The sequence below is a fragment of the Lemur catta genome, chromosome 6 (genome assembly GCF_020740605.2).
Source record: "Lemur catta isolate mLemCat1 chromosome 6, mLemCat1.pri, whole genome shotgun sequence".
NCBI lineage: Eukaryota > Metazoa > Chordata > Mammalia > Primates > Lemuridae > Lemur > Lemur catta.
This window is the reverse complement of record NC_059133.1, coordinates 60,662,724-60,685,507: the sequence shown is the minus strand read 5'-3', so window position 1 is coordinate 60,685,507 and position 22,784 is coordinate 60,662,724. Positions and strand designations below refer to the sequence as shown.

Sequence of the window (22,784 nt, the reverse complement as noted above, 5' to 3'; positions counted from 1 at the left end):
CTTCACAACAGAAAAAGCTAGAAGGCAATGGAGTAATGCCTTCAAAGTTCTGAAGGAAAATTGTTGCCAATATAGAGTTCTATATCCAGCCAAACTACCAATCAAAGGTGAAAGTAGAATAAAAACATATTTCAGACATCAAAGTCTTAAAAATTTTATTTCCATTCACCTTTTCTCAGCAATAACAGCAAAGAAGTAAATCCAGAAAGAGGAAGAAATGGAATGCAGGAAACAAAGGATCTAGCCAAGAAGAGAGGTGAAGGAAATTCCCAAAATGGTGACAAAGAGATTCTAAAATGAGAGTTACTCTGTATGCCTCAGTTCCCTTATCTGTGAAACAGGGAAGTAACAATCTACCTACTTCATAGAATTGTAAGGATTCAGCATAGAACACTTAGAGTAGTACTGGGAACAAAGAAAGAGCTACAGGAGTGGTTACCATCATTCAAGAATCGACTCTTTCCACCATGTTAACATATAACATATATTACAATAGCTAAAAAAAATAAATAAATAGAGAGAGATCAATGTACTACACCTTTCTGAACTGAATATATTTCCAGCTTTGGAATGACACAGAATCATAGAGTTCTGAGATTTTTCTTGCACAATTTCCTCATTTTAAAGAAGAAGAAACTGAAGCTCAGAGTGGCTAAGTGACTTGCTTAAGACTACATAGCCATTTAGAAGAGGAGTTGGGACTAGCACTCAGGTGTCTCACATCAATGCCCTGAAAATCAGAAGTGTACCTTCCCACTATGTCTGCAGTATCCTCAGAGGGTCAGAGTTTCACACATACAAAAAAAAAAAAAAATCACCATAGAAACATATCCAATTCTGTCATTTTATCCTACAACCTGGCACTTGGCTCAAGATATATATAAGCAGAAAGGGAACTTAGAAAGATCCACCCAGGGTGACAAAGAAAGAAGGCTAGAGTTGGGTTCACTGAGTTAAGTTGACAATATAGAAGAAAATGTATCGAATTCACTGTCCCACTCAGAGTTCTTTAATTCTAGGAAAGACACTTTAGTAGGTTTACACACAAAAGTAAGAATACGAATCCCTAATAGGACACAGCATGCATGGATGTTTCTGTTCCCTGAGTAATGGTATGGGTAGTAATGTTCTTTCATTTCAGTTTTCTATGTCTTTCTAAAGCAATATACGCAGTTTGTAGGATGAGTAGCCATTTTGGTCACCACTTCCAAGGAAATGATGCTCCCGTCAAGAGGATACAACAAAAAAGACTATTAAGCAAGGTCAACAAAGAGCAGAAGTGTAGGGTCAGGAAAGAAAGGCGAGATCCTGGGAGAGGAGGATGTCCCCTTGCCTCACCACTATACTCGTGTAAGGTTCGAGAGGGGAATCAGGCTGGGTGAGAATTTTCCTGGTACAAATTCTATGATCTGTCTTAATCTTGTTCCAACTGAAAATAAGCCCTCTCTACATTTGCAGAAAGTCCCATCCAACAGTTTGAGATGAACTTATTTAAAAAGAAAATTGCCCATTTTCTTTTCAGTGAATCTCAGAGGGAACAGTACACACTAATTTCTCATCTTCAAAACATGAACGTTTCTTTGCTTCTTGAATATTTATTACAAATAAATTTGTTATTACCTTTGGACATAGTACATGCTCCACAGCAATCCAAATGCCAAAGTGGTGACTGGGTGAATTAAAAATCTCTTAATATTTTGACTGTTTAGCTAAGATTTAAAGTGACAGATAAAGCATCCAAAAATACAAAAAAGAAAAGAAAGAAGGTATTTCCAAATGTTTTAATCCTGTTTACATATGCTTATTTCAGTATTTTTGATTAATAAAAAGATTTTTCTCCTTCCTTTTTCTCATAAGCATTAGGTGCATTTTGGAAAATCATTCAAGCAATACATACAAAAGTATGTACTGGTAACTTAGCCAAGTTAATAAACAAAAGAAACACTATTTAGAAATATTTCCAATTTCTCCTATGTAATAAGAGAAACATATAGAAAATACAGTTTTACTGTAGAAAATACTGTTATATCAATACTCACAGAAAAAGCAGGATTCCAGTGTTTGCCAGGGCAAAGGCAAGTCCCAAAATCCCACTGCCCATAATGGCATTGCTTAGGTTAAAAACAGACATGCCCAAGGAGGTTGTTCCTGGAATCTGAACAGAGACAAACATTCACACTAATCAAACTAGTTCCAAAGAAAGTTCATCAAGCCAAAGCCTTTAAAGCACTACTAGGAGTAAAGATAGAAATAAAATTCAAGAAATGCTTTTGTAGTGATCTAGCTGGGTTTTTAAAAATGGATTTCAGGAGAAAATACATAGGCTATGAGGAATATCCTGGTGAATATAGGTAGCTATGGTTCTGGCACTGTCACATGAATTCAAAACATCTATCCCAATTTATGTGATAATAAATATGCATATTTTATTATAATGATACTTACATATTCATCACATTTCTTTTTTTCCAAATGGCTGTTTGTGAGACTTCTTCTACTTTCACGATCAGAAATAAACTTGCTGTAAAGACATGAATAATACATTTAACCTCATAATGATTTGAAGCTTAACATCATGACTACGTTTTATTACTTACCAAAGCATATTACACATGAAAAGTTACTAATTGCTTCTCCAAGAGCTTATAGCCCTATTCAACTGCTGTGTTTCTCTCTCTCTTTCTCTTTTTTTGCCAGTATTAGTTGTCTACATTCTTGTTTTTACCAAATAAACTATAAGTGCCCCAAGGGCAGGTACTTTGCTTCATTCATGTTTATATCCCTCACTCTACCCAGTACAAAATAATGCCAATAATAGGTGCTCATCTTGAGATGAAATAAAAGATCACCATAAATCAAAAAGACCTATACATTTTGAATCATTTTAATAATAAATTTAAATACTATCCACAATAAGTTAATTTTTACATAGATTTTTCTCTAAATGGAAAATTAGATAATATCAAGACTACAAAGTTGGTGTTTAAAAGAATACTGGAGGCAGGTTTCCTTCTGAGCTCACATTCTTAGAGTACAAAGGTATTAAATAGAAATTCCCTCTCCCTGCAAAAAAGAAAATAACTATTTCACCATCAAACATTCCTTCAGCATGTGCTACGTGTAAGTGACTGGAAGAAGCAATGGGGAGACATGGGGGTATGGAATAAGTGATGCAGACACTAGGCTATAAATGTTCAGACTAGGAAATTATGGTGCAGGGTGGGGGTGGTGGCAAGGCATTTGGTCCATGTCTAGGGTCAGAGCCAGGGCTTTAAGAAAGCATGGGATTTAGAACATGAGTTCAAATCCTCACTAGCTCTGAGGGCCTGGGCATGGACCTTAGTTTCCTCATCTATGAAATGGGAGTAACACTATTACATTATCTCATCAAAATTACTGGGAGAATTAAATGAAACAGCACATGTTAAACATCAGTCCCTCACCTGGCATGGAATAAGAGCAATTGATGTTAGTCATTCCTCTCCATGGGGGAAGTGGGACTTGAATTGGGATGGGAATGATTCAGATAGATACAATGGGGTAAACTGTGTATTAAATAGAAATAAATAGAAGTAATTGAAAAAGCTCTAAGAACGATCAAATATATTCAGGGTTGATATCAGAAGCTTCTGGCCTAAATTTCTAATTTTTGAAAATTCTCCATTAAAAAAATGCTTTTGTCAAAGAAAAGTTGCCACATAGGAAAACTGCTGCATGTATTAGTAAGACACGTGAGGGATGCTTTTTGGCTGTTCTAGGCCTGGAAACTCAATTATCTGGTCATGGTAAGAACTAATCACAGTGAATTTTTCTGTAGTAAATGTAAAACTACTTGAACTGGACTATCTTAAACAAGCATGTATCTTTAAACTATACATTATACTTCCATACACTTCTTTGAATGATACTATATCTCACAATAAAACTTTAAATGAAACATGTATACATTGAGTTGATTTAATTTATATCTACCTTTTTCATCTTAAATCCAAGGGATCTGGTTCTCCCTGGCATTACATCTCGAAGTTTGTGTCATTTCACCAGGATAAACCAAAGATGGGCAATATACATACTACAAACTTACTCTGAGACCATCACTTGGTATTTAGCTGCACAATTTGCAAACCCTGCCTTTGCCTAGCATCTGCCAGTCATTGTGAGAGATCAAAAGGATGTGGAAGAAAAACCTTGGTTTCCTGAAACACAAGAGCTGACCCTCTAGAGGAGGGAAGACCATACCAGCTAACGCCAGTATAGGAAGGAATGTCCGGCTGTGGAGATTAAGATGAGATAAGGAATCCAGAAAAGAAAACTCCAGTTTTGAGGGGGATTAGCCAGGGAAAGTTTGAAGGCAGAAGCCCAAGAAACATCATTACACGTTTTTAGCAAGAGATGACACAATGAAAGCAATATCTTTGGAGACCAACGCTGGCAGCTGTATAGCATTGCTGTTAACGATTAGTTTGGCCTTTCTTTTGACCTTAACATTTTAAATCTTTCCACAGAATTGAGGTTTACAGATGCGGCTGCAGAGGGGCAGAGGAAAAGCAGCCTTCCCTTTTCACATGTGCAGTCCAAGGAAACAGGGGTGACGGGCTTTCCAAAATGAAATTGACCCATATTTAAGTGTTGCTGTTAATAAAAGACTGTACAGTGTCCCTTGGTATTGGTGGGGGATTGGTTCCAGGACACCCCTCTCCCTGCTACAGATACCACTCCCTGATACAAATTAAAGTAGTATTTGTGTATAACCTATGCATATCCTCCCATGTACTTTAAGTCATCTCTCGATTACTTACAATACCTAATACAATCTAAATGCTATGTAAATAGTCATTATAGTGTATTTTTGTATTATTTTTTATCCTTGTATTATTGTTTTTTTTAATTTTTATTTTTTTCTGAACATTTTCTATCCTCGGTTAAATCCAGAGATACAGAACCCACAGATACAGAGGGCCAACTGGATTTAATTAGGCTAATTTTAATAACTAACTCAAGCCTACTAAATCTTTATCCAGCAGGTCTCCCATTTAATTTTCTTGTGGAGGAAGTTGTTTTACAAAGAGAATTTCCATTATTTTTAAATTAAGGGAAAGGCCTGAACGTTTTCATGCAAACCAAAGTACCAATAAACTGCCTGTTACAGCAGATCTAAGTTCCAGGCTTGGCAACAGTTCCCAGTGTTGGTGGCAGAGGACTAGTGGGCAGAGAAGAAAGGGACACAGGCATCGTGACACGAGGGGGCACTCAGCAGGGTCAAACACTGTGCAATTGAAGGGAGGAAGAATAAGGTCCCTGCATGATTGCCAGCTATTTCCTGCAGAACATGTGCAGAATGAGAATAATGATACTGACTAACAGAGCTGTTTTAATGACTAACCCTTAAAAAGTACATTAAAACATACTGCTTGTCGAGTGATTCTGTCTCTTTTGGTCCACTTTCTGCAGCAAGATTTAAAAGGTTTTCCCAAAAGTCTCCACTGGCTTCCTCATTGAATAGGTTCCAAGCACAAATTCCTCACTCTGCAATTTCAGGTCCTGCTTAATTTGATTTTGCCTCAATGTTCCAGTCATACCTCCCCCTGCCCCTTCTGAGAAGGGATGAAGGCTGACACAAGACCAGAGCACTCTGAGTGTAGAGACTAAAAACAAGGCAGTGGGAATCCACTCTCCCCCGAGGAGGCCCTCCATCCTTCTCTCAGCCAATCCCCTCCTGCCAGTTCAAACCCCTCATCTTCCACAAGTCTTCTTCCACTCTGGTTTGGAATCTTTGGCCTTTGACCTACTTACTACTTCATCTGTAGCACAGGCTGTGTCACTGAACTCGTCTTGCATCCAGAGTGGTTGTGCAGTGCTGTCTCTCTAACGTGTACCTACCCACAGATCAGCAACTCAGAGGAACTCTCCACAAACTGAACGTGCATCTTCTATTTAGAAATTAGGGAGTACCTTAGGCTGCAGGGAAAGTAAGAATGAAGTGCTTAAAGAAAGCTTCTTTGTTCTCTTCATGGTATTTCAGCTTTTTCTTCTCATTAGTCTTTAAATCTTTGCTTTGTATTTCTGAAAATTTTTAAAGGATAAAACCAACCTTTTTGTAATGGAAAATTCCATTAGAAATAAATAGGTCAAGCAGCTTATCACAAGTTTCTCCTATCTCACCCTTTTAAAAATGTAATTGCTTGTTAAAAAGCATGACCTCTGGCAATAAAACTGACTAAAAATGTGCTATAGGAGAAGGAGCCTTTGACATGTAGTCTCAGGATGACAGAAGTACTGAAAAAAAAAAAAATTGCACTGGATGGGTCTGTAGCCATAAAGCAGAATTTAATTAACCTTTAGGTTTAATTAACTTTTAGGTAACCAATTGCTCTGTGAACAAAACAAAGCAAAATAGGCCCTATAATGGTGACCCTGAATAGACAAATTTGGTGACTTTTTATAGACAAGGCCTTAAAAAGGATGTAGGCGTCAGTTACATCGTACAGTGTGATGAGAAGCAGCAATGTAAAGCTGCTATTTAAAACTAAAAAGAAATCAACAACAATCCAGTTAAGGATGAGTTGTACAATAGAAAGATAATCTTCCTACTTTAATCTCTACCAATCAGACTCTTACTAGATTATAGTGTCTCTTTGAAGATTCATAACACAAAAGAGATGAGTGGTTGAACTTAAATGACCTTACCCTGAAACGCTAACATCCTATAAAAAAGGAAAAGAAAGTGGGAGGAAAGCAGTAACAAAGAGATTGGAAAACGTATTAAAAAAAGGAATTAATGAAACAAGCATTTAAAGAGAAGAAGAGATGGAGAGGTAAGCAAAGAATTATTTGGTGGACAAACTGCACTGAAAATAGGAGAAAAGAAGCTTTAATTGTAACAGGAATGATTAAAGCAAGGGAAGAATTTTCTGACATGAAAATTGAATACAGGAAGAAAGTATGGAATCTTCTTCCCTAAGGTATAGAAAACAGAAAAAGAGAAGGGAGAAATTTTCAAGAGTCCTCTCGAGTGATAAAAATTTAGTCCTTGAGTTCTGAAAGATGTATAGGATGACAACAACAACAAAAGGCTGATTCAGGGTGAAGTGGTAAGAGTTGCTTCAAATTCTTTTAAGAACAAATCTTAATGAAAAACTCTCAAATTTTGTTCAATAGTTCCTGGGTCATAACAACAATAATTATATGTGGAGATGAGAAATGAATATTTGTCTGGATATACCTAGGATAATCTACTAATAATTCAACAAATTGAAGGTAGCAATAACTTACAATCATCCAAAACCTAAAGCAATATTACTGCTCCTTGGGTGGAGAAGAAAAGTGCTTGCCGAAGAAAGAGGATTGCATTTTTATTGATATGGACTTTTCTCATACTAAGAGGCTTACTACTGCCAGACACTGTGTCAAGTGTTTTACATGGGTTTTCTCATCTATTTTCACTATAATTACATGCAGTTGGTATTATTTTTAGCCCATTTTTGAGAAATTAAGTAACTTGACCAAAGTTACATTACTAATAACTACACTGTGGTGGCAGGATTTGAACCTAGGCCGGCTGAGTACAGAGCCTGAGTTCTTAACCTACAAACAGTATTGCATTAAATATTCCCCAACAATCCCATAAGGGAAAGTATTATTATTATCCCTGTGTTAAAGGAATGAGACTGAGGATCAGAACACAAGATTACATAAAATCTATGACTGAGCCAGGATTCACTACAAGTCGAAATCCAAAGCCACATACTTAACTACTCTCTCTCAGTCTCTCTATCAACATGTATTTTGTAATGTCCACCCTGTAGCAGGCACGATGATAGGTACCAGGGATAATATAAAGATCATTCTCTCAAGAAGTTCACATCTAGAGGGAGAGTCTAGAGCTTGCTACTGCAAGTGTGGCCCACGGACCAGCAGTATGGGCATCACCTGGGAGTTTGCTAGAAATCAGTAATTCAGACTCCACCCAGTCACATGGATCCAAGTGTTTCATATGCATATTAAAGTGTCTGCAGCACCAGTCTAATGGACATTTTATAATAAACGGTTTTGCCATTCCAGGTATAGGTTTCTACAGCTACAACCCAAAAATTAGGGCATGCAATAAAACAACTGAACTGGAATGAGGGCTGGTGTCCTAATGCCCAATGGTTCTACTGTATTTTTAACTAAATTTTAAAAATGATATTAATCCTAGTGGGGAGTTTCCAGGCAAAGCTATTAGCTAGATGCCAGGTAATCTAAGATCAATGTTTTCAACATTCTCTCTGGCTTCCTAAAAAGAGGCACTGTTACCTAGAAATTCACTGTTTGGGGAGGGATGGTTCTCTTAGACTTATACAATTGGGCCTGCCTTTCTCCCACAAATGAGAAAGCTGCAGGAAGTGTGAGGGGTATTTATTTATTTATAGACAGGGTCTTACTCTGTTGCTGGGACTAGAGCGCAGTGGGGTCATCATAGATCACTGCAACCTTGAACTCCTGGGCTCAAGAAATCCTCCTGCCTCAGATGCCCAAGTAGCTGTGACTACAAGTGCACACCACCACACCTGGATAATTTTCCTATTTTTTGTAGAGATGGGGGTCTCGCTGTTGCCCAGGCTGATCTCGAACTCCTGACCTCAAGCAATCCTCCCACCTTAACCTCCCAAAGTGCAAGGATTACAGGCATGAGCCACTGCACCCCGTCTTGAGGGGTATTTAGGTATAGCTTTTGCAGGAATCATGGACTACTAAAATATGCCAATACAGTAAGCCAGGTCACCAATAGGGACCTTAAATAAAATTGGCAGGGATCTTTTAAAATTTTTATTTACCTTTATTAGCTTCATGTTATAATATATTGTTTTTAATTTAATTGTCCTAAAGCCAGAAATGAAGCAAGATTCATGAACTGAGTCAGTGAAGGAAGGAAAATAAAGAAATCAACACATCACACTGCATTTGTGGAACCAAATTCTACGAAACAAGTGGCCAAAAACCAACAGGTCTCGCTCTGTACCAGTTCACTGCCCTGTTCAGAGGCTGCGGGAAAGGGAGCTCATCTGGGCAAGGTGCCCAAGTCTGGGGTGAACACAGGTATTCCTTCCATCTACTGCAAGTGGTAATTGACTCAAAAACTTAACATTTTTAGTAAGTAACATTTTTTAAAATTGAGTTCAGATTCTAAACTGAACATTATAAATGACTCTCACTTTAAGGCCCTCGAGATTTGGATTGCTTTGAGACTGAAGCTTTGTTATAAAACCAAAATGTTCTACTTGTGAAATGGTAAGAATCCCTTGTACCATGCAGTGGAGGTCAGTCGTGACTACAGAATACTCCAGGAGTACAGCACATAAAATGGCACTGGTAGAATTTAACAGACATGTTAAAGACTAGCTTTTGTACTAATGTCCAAGCATTATAACCAGAGGCAAGAGGGTAGAAAGACAAGAACTGCGGACAAATCTGTGTGTGCCCTTGGGCAAGTTATTTTATTTCTCTGTGCCTCAGTTTCCTTATTTGTACACTAAATTTTTACCTTTTTTTCATTTGCAGAATCATATCTGCTTTGCATGGTGGTCATAAGGATATGTAACATATTAACTACTAACATATTAATATATTTAAATATGTGAAATACCTGGCACTCAAGAAATGGTAGTTATTAGTAGTCATCATTCAGAAAAGGTAAAAGAAGTAACACTTGAGCCCAGTAATAAGAAACATCACCTAACACAGTACACAATACTTGGATGATAATGAGGAAAAGTGTCTGGGTTGGGACTTAACCTCTAAGCACATTTAAGGGAGGAAAAGAGAGACAGGGTGGGAACTTCTGAGCATATGTAAATGATGGCAGCTAAATCCAATGCCAGGCTTTCAATTACACACTCTGTCAGAATGCAGAGCAATCAGAAATGATTTCTACAAAAATGCCTGGTTATTTGACATACGCACTCCCATCCCAATTTCCTGTTGACCTTCCCAAAGTGTAGCACTGCTCGTGTTCTAATAGTCCCACATACATCACTCCCTTCTCCTAGCCTTTTAGAAGGCTGTGCCTCTAACTCCCCAGACGGAGGGCTTCCTGCTAAGGATCTACCCAAGCCAGCTATAAAATCAATAGGTCAGAGAATGCCCCAAATCATTTTTTTTTTTTAAAGACACTCGGTTCTACTCTTGCAACTTAAGAAACACAGACCCAAGAGGTAGAAGGGCTTGCCCAAGGTCACAGCTAGTGGCAGGGAGATTCTAGGCCAGCACTCTTCCCACCTTGCCTCTCTCCCTCCTCCCCTCTGTGTTTCAGATTCATGGCATCTCTCCTTTCTTTCTCTTTCATGCATTATAGCTCCTCATAGAGGCATTTGGGCTCAACTATTCTTATTTAAAATCCACACTACAAATAATGCTCATAATGATGACATACTTGAAGTTTTCACACAAGATCATTGGCAAATGCAACTTTTACCATGTCTTGATTAAAATGTGTACAGATGACTATAGTACACATTTGGATATGGGATGCCATGAAATTCCAATCGTCTGTCTAATTCATAACACAGAGCCTGGTTGGGGTCCAATGTATTTATACATTTTTATTAGACTCAATTGAAAGATTAAAAAAGATGAATAAATTACTTTCCTATTTGCTTCATCTGTTATTCCAGACTATGCCCAACAGATGTCACATAAGAAATTCAAATTGCATCTTCAAATGGAACATAACTTTAGTAATGAATAATTCAAGAGAATAACTAAAATCCAGAATAATTTTTTTGAGCCATTTCTTTTATCCAATGATAGAAAGTGCAAAAATACTTACCTATTTATCTGACCATTTTCTACTTCGGTGAAATCATTGGAATCATTGCTAATGTTATCGTCCTCAGGCACTGTCATGTTTTGCAACTCGGTTAATTCAAGTCCACTTTTGAAATGCATCATGATTAGAAGGTATCTGTAGTCAAATAATTAGTCCAAATTTCTCCTGTTCTGAATGTATCAGTAGACAGCAGCAAAAATATAAGCTTGACACACCTAAAATATAGCAAAATAAAAAATAATTAAACATATGAAAAACATCACTGATTAAAAATAAACTACCACAAGTAAATACATAGTTAATTTACCGATAATACAGCTTTTACATTTCACTACTAGATGTATCAAAGCAATCTTTGTGCACCAAGTTATAGAGGCTCATCTCTAACTTTTATGCCTTTTATAAATTTCCCTCCATTTTTAACTATAAAATGAGTCATGTTTCATAATCTTAATGCTCAGGTTTATAGGAATGACATGTTAGCTGTAGGCAATATAGATGCCCTTTTATGAAACAGCGTGTTTAAAATGAAAGCAATTCAGTTATTTTAATGTGTCTGATCACAAGCCATACATCTAGCTGGGTACCGACCATACAGACACAAAAGCACCTTTGATTTAGCAATCCAGCTTAATAAAAATGCAAATCCTCAATAAATGGCATTGCCAGGGATCAACTACCCAACCTGGTGGTCAACCAGCAAAGGACAAATTTGTATTTTGAAATTTTGCAAACAGTTTATCCATCAACTGCAAGCGATTAAATCAATCTCTTCAATGAAATTACTCCATGTCATGGAATTAGGGAATTAAAAACTCATACTCAGGGGATTTGAGTTAATCCACCTGCTACTGTATTTCCTCATCAGAAACAAAAGACTTCCAGAGTTCACATTTCCTCCCACATGGATGACCGTGGTTTAAATTTCTGAGTGGTCACCAACATCACCAATATTATAAAAGAGATGGAAAGAGTTTCAGGGGTGCAGCATCACAAGTCAAAAAGCAGACAGCAAACACAACTTCAAAAGCAAGGCCAGTATATGCATGGGAGCCTCACTGAGACACTCTCAGGGAGGTGATGGGACCATGGAACAAAGCAGAATGTCAGTGAATTTTTTTTAATATGTCCATTGGCAAATCCCCTTGGACAACATTTTGATACTTTGTCTGATCCTGAATTCTACAAGACGATTGTAACCTAGTCAAGAGTCAAACTCCAATGAGCCGCTCTAAGTAAGCATCCTAGTAGTATCCCAAGAATTTTACTAATTTATAATATTTTAAAGACCCACAGAAAATACCCTAGAATGATGCCTTTTCAGATATTCTCTTCTTCTCTTTTCACAGCCAGGCCTCACTTTATTCCTTTCAATTCACAGTCTCCTATCTAGAATAAAAGTTTCGGGATCCCTGGTTTCAGAATCCTGTTATGCGCCACAACATGAGTACTTTCTAATATCTCAGGTTCCAGGAACCTCATCCTTCCTGCAAAGCCTTTCCTGGGAGGTGGAGAGCCTGGACAGGGAGATTGAGCCCCCTAAACCCTGGTCTAAGACTCGTTCTTCTAGCCACAGTGGTAGTTCTAGGGATGGGCACATCTCCGCCTTTAGCGTCTTCACACAGCAGCAATGGTTTACAGTCTGTCTTTACTTCGCAAAAGCTGAAATGCATTAAAATGGCTGAACCCCACTCTCACCCTTAGAAGCAAATGATGAAAGTTGTCCAAAAGGGCTCACCTGGGTAATTTCTAGGAGTCTTGTCACACTGACTCTCTCTTGTATGACTACCTCAAAGGCCACTTAAGTGACATTACAGGTCTGATAGAAAGTTTATTCAGTGGATGGCATTTCCAATCTGGGTTAAGAAGACTTTTTTTTTCTCTACAAACTGGAAGGAAATAGGGCACCAGACAAAAATTTTCTGAGGAGAGAAAGGATTGACTAATAATAGATCTGGAGTCTACTGTTTAAATTTAAACTTTCATATTAAAAATATGTATATGTATATGTGTATGTGTGTGTGTGTGTGCAACTAGTTCTTTAAAGAAATGGACATAAAAGGCAAAAGAATAAAAAGAATAGATGAAGTCCTGGCCACTAAAATTATGTCAGTATTAGGCAAATGCCATACAGAATAAATTTTTATTGTTATAAAATAACCTCTCTGAAATCTAACTTGTTCTTGAAAATGAAAACAGAAAACAAAGGGGAAAATTAACAAAGTTAGCGACACCTATCACCAAGGATCAGGCCATACTTGGAAAATATTATTTATTCAATTTATCATGTATTTATTGGGTACTAAGTGGTGAAGGGATTAAAAAAAGTTTGAAAAATATCAAATTCAGGGATCTGAGGCAGCATCACTATAGAATCTTTTGAATAGACATTGTAAAAGAAATTCCAGCACTCCAGAATGGGCCAATGTTAAAATTTTGAAGTATTTTCTCCTTCTTGCTCTGTCTGTGTTTTGCCCTCCCACCTTTTTATTCTAACATTGGGGATTTTAAATTGTTTTTAACCTACTTTTTTCATGGAATGTAAATATATTGTAAGCATTCTGAAGAACAGAATTTTTTATTAATAAATAAATAAATACAGGTTTGGGTAGAAATACTGGAAAACACAATTTTGCAAATGTAGCAAAATAAGCTAAAAGAAACAATTCACCTGTTTTCTCAGCAAGCAGAGATGATCACTGTATATATATTGCTGTATGGTCTTCCAGGGTTTTTCTATGCACATAGATATAGCGCAGTAGACACTCAATAAATATCTGTTAAATAAAAGAATCAGTACAAATAAAAAACAGATGTACATTTATAAAAACAGAAATCATACCAAACAATGAGTTTTTAAAACATTTTTTTCACTTAACAAGGAATCACCTCCTATCCTGAGCTATGTCACTAAACACAGGTCTACACCATTACTGGTAATGTGTGATTAACTGCCTGACTATGCCAGAAACTGACATCCCATCATTATTGCTGGACATTCAGAGTGCTAGGTGGAGCGGAGATTGACAGGGGGACAATGGAGCCTGAGTTGAAACTTCTCGGTGGAAGGAAAACATGGTCAACGGCACAGAGTCAGGAAGTGCAGGTTGAGTTCAAGAAAAAAAGAATTATAGTTTCACTGAAAGATAGAAGCAATCATCAGACTACACAATTAATTAAAAGGCAGACTAGGGTCATGGTGTGAAGATCTTGATGTTGACCCAACCATAATTACTATCGTGTAACATTTATAGTAGGTTACAAATTACAGTTTACTCAGTACAGAACATTTCTGATCCTTGCTCCAATCTTGTGAGGTACTTAAGGCAAATATTATCATCTTGGCATGCTTATTGGTATATTTTATTACTAGTACCAATGTATACTACTTAAACTTACTCTTTACTCTGCATGGTGTTATGTATCAAAGGACAGTATACACAAACTTGTCTGGCCTTAAGTCACTTAAAGCCTATTTAAGCAAGCAAGACCTTCCCATATAAAATGACAGTGTACCACAAAATGTTTGCCTGATAGAGACCACATTACATGGCAGAACAAAGAATAGGTCCAGAAATATTTCAGACATACATACATACATAGTACATATATGTAGGTATGCATGAAGGAAAGAAGAAAGGAAGGCAGGAAGGGGGAGAAATAAATGAGGCCTGTAAAACCAGCTAAGGTTTTATAAAGAGATAGGACTTGAACTGTGTCTAAAAATAGGTAATATTAGATTGGAAGATACGGAAGGCATTACTTGTACTGGGAACAGTACTGATATACTAATCACTAATACTTTGTGGGAGACGAACCCACTCAATATTTATTCCCTCCTCTTTCTAGTCCAGTCCTGTGAAGGATAGAAAATTGAAAAGTACATTTCCCATGCTCCCTTGCAGCTAGAGTTCTACACATGATTTAGATTCCACCTATCAGAGAGCAGTGGTGGCCAGAGCAAGGCATCCATTTTGCTGGTACAATTCCAGAAGGTGCAGCAGGTAGCACTGGAGCCAACAGTTGTAGCTATGATTCCTGATCATCAAATTTGGCTCAAGTGATGTGCTCCTGGAGCGGGCAGCTGAGATAATGGCTTCCTGGTTTCCTGACTTCCTGATGGAGGCACAAATAGTGGTTAACCTTAGCAGGCCAGTTGAATGGTGTCGTTATGGTAATTATTCCTAGAGGCCCAGCCTAGAGTGTATTCTGCCAGCAATTTTAACCAATTTATAGGCACTTGATTCCTTGTACTAAATCCCTTTTGCTTAACATAAATAGAAAGATCTCTGTTAAATGCAACTAAACCCTGACTGACATCCTTAATTTTATTTATTCCTTTCTTTTAAATTTTTGTATTATGGGAAAATTTAAAACATATATAAAAGCAGTCAAAATAGTATAATGAATTCCCACGTACCAACTTCAACAATTATCAATTCAGGCTTATGTTGTTGCATTTTTTTTTTTACCCCTACCATCACATGGAAATATTTTGTAGTAGATCCCAGATATCACATCATCTGTAAATATTTCACCATATATCTCTAAAAGGGAAGAACTCTCTTCTTGAACAATACCACCACATCACTATCAAACCTAACAAATAGTAATAATTCCTTAATATCACTACTTTTTCAGTCACATACACTCCATTTTAAAACTTGTTATGAATCATTGTTCATTTTTTATTATGAAGAACTAATACAGTCACACCTCTCCTAGCTCAACTCTTGAGAATCAATTATGATGGCTAGGTCAGTGGTTTTGAGAAAGTGTTAATAGACATTTCTCTGAAGAATACATAAAAATGGCCAACAGAAATATGAAAAGGTGCTCAACATCACTAATCATCAGGGAAATACAAATCAAAACCACACCTCACACCTGTTAGAATCACAAAGTCAGGAGATAACAAGTGTTGGCAAGGGTGTGGAGAAAAGAGAGTCCTCGTACTCTGTTGGTGGGAAAGTAGATTGGTACAGCCATTGTGGAAAACAGTAGGGAGGTTCCTAAGGAAATCAAAAATAGAACTACCATATCACCCAGCAATCCCTCTTCTGGGTATATATCAAAGGAAATGAAATCATTACCTTGTAAAGCTCCCAAGTTCATTGCAGCCCTATTCACAATAGCTGAGACATGGAAACAACTGAAGTGTCTATCCATGGACAAATGGATAAAGAAACTCTGGTAAACATACATACATATACAATGAAACATTATTCAGTCTTAAAAAAGAGGGAGATCCTGTCACTTGCCACAACATGGATGAATCTAGAGGACATTATACTAAGTGAAATAAGCCCGAGACAAAGAAAAGTACTGCATGATCTCATTTATATGTGGAATCTTAAAAAAAAAAAAGTCAAATACACAGACATAGAGAATAAAATAGCAGTTACAGGTAATGGGAGAGGAAATGGGAAGATGTAGATCAAAGTTACAGATATGTAGGATTAACAAGTCCAGAGATCTAATGTACACCATGAGGACTGTAGTTAATATAGGTTGAGTGTCCTTTATCTGAAATGCTTGGGAACAGAATGTTTCAGAGTTCAGATTTTTTTTTTTTCATATTTTGGAGTATTTGCATACACATAATGAGATAGCTTGGGGATAAGGCCCAAGTCTAAACATGAAATTCATTTATGCTTCATATCCACCTTAAATACATATCCTGAAGGTAATTTTATACAATACTTTTTTTTTTGGATACAGAGGCTCACTTTGTCACCATGGGTTGAGTGCCATGGCATCATGGTAGCTCACTGTAACCTCAAACTCCTGGGCTCAAGTGATTCTCTTGCCTCAGCCACCCGAGTAGCTGGGACTATGGACACTTGCCATGATGCCAAGGTAATTTTTCTATTTTTAGTAGAGATGGGGTCTTGCTCTTGCTCAGGCTGGTCTTGAACTCCTGACCTCAAGCAATCCTCCACCTCAGCCTCCCAGAGTGCTAGGATTACAGGTGGGAGCCACCTCACCTGGCCTTTATGCAATACCTTTAAAAATTTTGTGCATGAAACAAAGATGTGACTGCATTTTGACTGTGACCTGTCACAGGAGGTCAAGTGTAGAATTTTTCCACTTGTAGCATCATGTCAGTGTTCAAAAAGTTTTGGATTTTAGAGCATTTTGTTTTTTCAGATTAGGGATGCTCAATCTATAATATCATATTGTATTTGGGATTTTTGCTAAATGAATAGATCTTAGGTGTTCTTGCCACAAAAAAGGGGTAACCATGGATATGCCAATTTGCTTGACTATAATAACCATTTCACTATGTATATATACATAGATATGTATAAAATATATATATATATATATATATATTAAAGAAAGAGAAAGAAACTAATAACCCTAAGGCCAACAATGTTCCTATTCTTCTGGGCCAGCTCTTCCCATAACTGACTAAGCCTGTTCACTCACCTGGGGTTCCTGGATCTCAGGGGTCTTAGATGATGATGCTATGGATCTATGAACTAATATGAATCTATATTTCAAAAGGCCTCAAATACACTAAACAGGGTAACTAATATTGTAATCTATTCCTACTTTTAGCTAGATTGTATTAACTTGATAATCCAAGTTCTAATTAGCAATTTTATGTATTTTTGAGTCATACAAATAGGAAATGAATGACTATATTAAAGTTACTAGTCAAAACTCATTAAACAGTAAACTTAAGATCTACACATTGTACTGCATACAACTTTAAAATAAAAGCTTAAAGTTGATAATCAAAATCTTTGAAAACTTGGGGTCCTTAGAAGGTGGGGAATAGTAAAAATGGCCTTCAATAGTGAAAAGGCTGGGAGCTAGTAAGCAGTCTTTGAAGAATAAATGTTTTCTCTCTGTTCTTGCCCAAGACTGATGGCTTACCCAGTGCTCAAGGTCTCAGCTTCTCCACTAGGACCTTGTATCTCTACTTCCCCTCTCTGGCTGCCCTGACTTCTGGACATCCATCAGTCTCAGAGCTCATGATCTGGAAAGTGACTTTGCCTAGAACCTTGAACTACCACCTCTCTCTCTCTCTCTTTACTGCCAACAGTCTCTGAACTACTTGCTCTTGTGTTCATCACTCCCCTGAAATCATGCTTGACTGGCAAATTCTGGCTCTACCACTTAGGAGCTGTGTGGCCCCAGGCAAGTAGGCTAACTTCTCTTTGTCTCAGTTTCCTCATCTGTAAAATGGAGATAAAGTAATACCCACCTCATACAGTCATAAAGATTCCACTATTTCATCCACATGCAGCACCTAGAACAGTGCCTGGCCTGGGTCCTGTAAGCTGCTGTGATTATTGTTCCTGTTTACTGACCTCTCCCAACTGATGCCTCACTGTACCCTCTAAGTGCAGCTTTTGGCTCCTTTCCCAGCTTCCTTCCCCTCCCACCTTCAGTGTAGAAGTAGCTCTGTGGCCCTGACTCTTCCTGCTCCATACATTCCAAATTCTTTCCTTTTGGGGGCTTCATGCCTGCAGTGTCAGGTTTCATCCCACAACGGCATCTTTCTTCCTAGTCTTTTTCATTTTATAAAGCTAGAATTCCTTTGCATACGAACTGCTTGATAACGATCATGCCACTTAACATGTCACATGTTTCATCATCTGTAAAATGAGAGGGCAGGAAGGACAGATGATCTATCAGGTTCCTTCCTGGTCAGAAAAATTTCCATTAATTTTTTTCAGACTCTGGCTATCTGCTGGGCTGCTCCATTAAGATATTTGCCATTACTCAAACTCTACATACCTAAAACTGAACACATCACCTGACCCTCACACGCTAGCTTTTCTATTTCTGTTAAAGATAATGTGCATTCTTCTGTTGCCCAGACTTAAAAAGCCAGTGTCACTTAAATACAACCTCATATCTAATCAGTCGCCAAGTCCTGCCAACATTCTCTCACAATGTCCCTTCCCTTTCTCTTGTTCCTTACAGTTCCACAACCTTGACTGCCAGTCACTCTTCTGCACACTACCGCTGACCCCTACTCTCTCCTGTCTACAGAGGCAGATTCTTTCTGAAAGCAGGTGTCTCGCACATTCCTCTTCCCACCTTGCCAATCGTAACTGTTTCTAATGTCTGCAGGATGAAGTCTAATCTCCAGAACCTTGAATTCAAAGCCCAGATTGTTCATAACTCTGTCTTTTATTTTCTCTCCCACTGCATTCCTTCTGAACCTTCCTTTCCTGCAACAGTCTACTGTTTGCAGTTTTCTGCTTTGTTCACGCTGTTCCCCTAATCCTGAACATGCTCTCCCCTCCTTCCCATAGAGCCTGTGCCACGTTAAGTATCACATTTCTTTCAGAGCCCAGCTTGCTTGCTTTTGTAAAAAATTTCAAGCCAACCTCTTGCGATGCCTTTCTCCAGTGACTAACCCGTGGTTGATTATTTACCTATGATGAATTCTTACAGCATTTTTGTATAGATTATTCATTGGCTTATGGCAAGGGCTCTTTTATATTTTAATAATCTTTTTATTTACTATTTCAACTTCTTGGGGACAAGGACCATAGACCTTAGAGGTCTCCAGCACATGATGATAGTAAATATGTGTTAACAATAAAATGATGACTAAATTTAAAGAGAAAGCTATGATCACCTGTCTGCAGACAATATATTCTCACAAACACAATGTCTCTAGGGGAAACAAAGCAAAAATGGGAACATGAAGCAACACGTATAGTCCTACCTCAGAGTTTTCATTAAGTCTGCCACTTAATTTCCTTTACATTTGATCTGGGCATGTAAGATTTATGTGAGAATACGTTTAAAACTGCAAAGTACTATATAAATGGAAGGTACTTATCGTTAATATCCCAGACACTATGCCTGGAATGTTTAAGAATTCTTGGCATGATTTCTACAAGTCCAGAGAAAGAGTTGTATTAAAGAAGTGATTCTCAACTAGGGACAATTTTGCTCCCTCCCCACCCCCCAGGAGATATTTGACAATGTCTGGAGACGTTTTTAGTTGTCACAAGTGAGGGGGTTCTGCAGGCATCTAGTAGAGAAAGGCCAGGGATGCTGTTAAACATCATACAATGCACAGGACAGCCATGCACAACAAGGGGTTATCTGGCCCATCATGTCAGCAGTGCCAGGAAGAAGCCCTACATTAAAGGAAGCTCAGCAGGGGATAAGTATGGGCATTTCTGCAAGGGACATGGAGACAAGCCGCTAACTTCCTATTGCCCATCTTGTCCTATCTTGTTCACAGTACCCCAACACTTGCTCTCACCACAACATAATGGCTTTTCTCTTCAGGCTGCTATATGATCTTTTAAATAGCTATTATCAACATGCTTAGCCTATGATGTCTTGGAATTAACCTATCCATATTCAAATGTTTTGAAACTACTCTGAATTTTTTTTTTAAGGCAGAAAATACCAATAAACTCCAGAAGTTAAAGAAGTCAACCTGTAACTCTGGATATAGTAGGACAGGCTGTATATTACATTAAAAAACAACAACAAACATTTGAAGCTTAATTTAATTAGAACAGTGAGTGTATTAAAGTAGTGTGAATACCAACAAAATTAAAAATCTTTCTCATCAATTAAAAATTAATGGATTTAAATAATTACTGAAAACTTATGGAGTTGGAAACAGCCTGGAACATTCCAGCTTTTCATAAAATTCTTTTTCTTTGTGTGTATATGTTTTTGTTCTAATGATGCTTCTGATCAAAGATTGCTGTTGGACTAAAAACAATGGGTGGCAGTTGGTTTTTTGTTTTAATTTTTCATCCCAGAAGGAGAAGAGACGGATAGCAGTTTTGTTGGTTTGTTTTGAAGCCCTAGGGAAATGATGACAGTTAACTCTTAACAAAATACCCTAGGAAAAACAGAAACAATATGAATTTTAAAACACCATAAAGTGGTGCATGTAGAGAAGATCATTTATAAAAAGAAACCTGTAAAAATGTACATTTATATGAAAGGAGAAAATGTAATAAAAGACATTTTATAATTCAATACCAAATGATGGCTACAGTCCTTGAACAATTCCTTTCTTCTCTTGGGATCTCTGCCTCCTCACCTTGACATAGGAAGGTTGAGTTAACTGATGCTCTCTCAAAGATCCCTCCCAGTTCTAAAGTCCTCTGCATTAATGATTCCACACACTATTTCTTAGTGGATCATTTTCAAAGATAAGAAGATGGACTGGTAGGCAAATCTCTTGAATAGTTGACTTAGTAGACCAGTAGTCCTCAGTTCTGACTAAACGTAGGCAGCACCTGGGGAGCTTTGGAAAAAAGAGAGAGAGAAGGGGGGCACCACACTCAACAGTTTCTGACTTAATTGGTCTAGGACAGGATCCAATCATGGATGATTTAAACGCTCTCCCGGGCATTCTAATGTGCAGCCAGTGTTAAGATCTACAGATTTACTTAACCTTTAAAAACAAAAGCAGCCAGTGTCCAGGTAGGCAAGATGAATTAGCAAAGCAGACTGGGCACAGGGAACTGGAGAACACACGTCCCATCTATTTCCTTCCAACTAGCAGTAGGAATGAGCCAGATCTTTTGGTTTTCTTTCAAGAAATGTCAGAAATTGAGATTTTAAGTGAAATTCTGATATTTAAGTGTTGGAAATGAACTCCAAACAATTTTAAAAGAAAGCGTAAATCACATATAATATGCTCACAGGCTTAATTTAGCCCTATAGCTACCAATTTGCAACCTAAACAAAACCAGTTCAATAAATCAAACAGAATGTTTTCTCTGTGCTTTGCCCTTTCTGCCTCCCCCTCAGAGCCTCTTCCTTCCACACCTTGAGCCACAGCCTATTCCTTTCCTTTTCCTTTCCATTGTCTCTTTCTTTTCCAATCTTCGTCACTGCTAAGAGACTGAAACTGAGATCCACACATTAAATCTTCATGTGTCTCTGGCTGTATCACTGGACAGGCTTCTATGCCTGGGAAAATTCAGGTTATAAATTGTAACCGGAGGCTGTGGCTCCATGATGTCAACAACTGGTTGGTTTAGTAAAATCAGGGGGAAAAGTCAGTCAAGCTCATAATTTTGCATTGGTAAGACTATCAAGCAACATACAGAGGTCTCATTTAATTTCTGCTTTTGTTTGTTTTCTTGGCTTTAAATCTAAACCACTGCTATCAGAATTACCCCTCATGGTTTTGTGTTTTTTTAAATTCCCATATCCGGGCTCCAACCCAGGCCAACTAAATCTGAATTTCTAGAGATGGAGTCTGGGCATTGGCAGCTTTTAAAAGACCCCAGGTAAATCTAATGTGAAGCCAGCTCTGAGAATCACTAATCTAAAACCATCCCCTAACTCTGAAGATTAGTAATGTGCTTAACACCAGATAACTATCATCTTGAAAAGTTTTTTGGTTTTTTTTTTTATTGTTTAAGGATTGTCTCGGCTCTGTTCTCACTGTAGGTTCACAACTCTAAGGTAGGCAGTTCCAGTATGATACTATTATTAGCACTGGACAGATGAGACAATGAGGCATAAAAATATTAAATGAGCTGCCCAAGGGTATGTTGGTAGTTTTTGGCAAAGAGACATAGTAACCTCATTTGAAACAGAGTTTCTTGATTGCAAGTCCAATGCTAGTCTCCCCAAACTGTGCTGCCTTCCCCAATCATTGAACTTCTCCACTATTAGTAAGTAACCCTAACACACGGGTTATCACTGGAAAATAAGTGAATATGTGATCAAATTTCAGAAATAAGTCCTCCTCCCCCACCAGATGGTGATCTCACTATACTGTTGGGCTGGGCTCAAACTCCTGGGCTCAGCCTCCAGAGTAGCTGGGACTACAGGCGCATGCCATTGCACCTGGCTAATTTTTTTAATTAAATTTTTTTTTTTTTTTTTTTAAGAGTAGAGGTCTTGCCATGTTGCCCAGGCTGGTCTCAAACTCCTGGCCTCAAGTAATCCTCCCATCTCAGCCTGCCTCCCAATTAGCTGGGATTATGGGCACTAGCCACCACATCTGGCTCAA

At 37.8% G+C, this 22,784-nt stretch overlaps 1 protein-coding gene across 2 annotated transcripts in view; it reads right to left on the bottom strand.

Moving 5' to 3' along the window:
* SLC38A1 (solute carrier family 38 member 1) overlaps positions 1-22,784 on the bottom strand; it is a 62,399-nt gene that overhangs the window by 34,783 nt on the left and 4,832 nt on the right. For both annotated transcript variants that reach the window (XM_045553967.1, XM_045553968.1), the window contains exons 2-5: positions 13,479-13,584; positions 10,808-11,022; positions 2,446-2,521; positions 2,040-2,155 (exon numbers count right to left, since the gene is read on the bottom strand). In XM_045553967.1, the coding sequence (XP_045409923.1) occupies positions 2,040-2,155; positions 2,446-2,521; positions 10,808-10,929 (314 nt within the window). In that variant the 5' untranslated portion in view covers positions 10,930-11,022; positions 13,479-13,584. The remainder of the gene's footprint in view (positions 1-2,039; positions 2,156-2,445; positions 2,522-10,807; positions 11,023-13,478; positions 13,585-22,784) is intronic.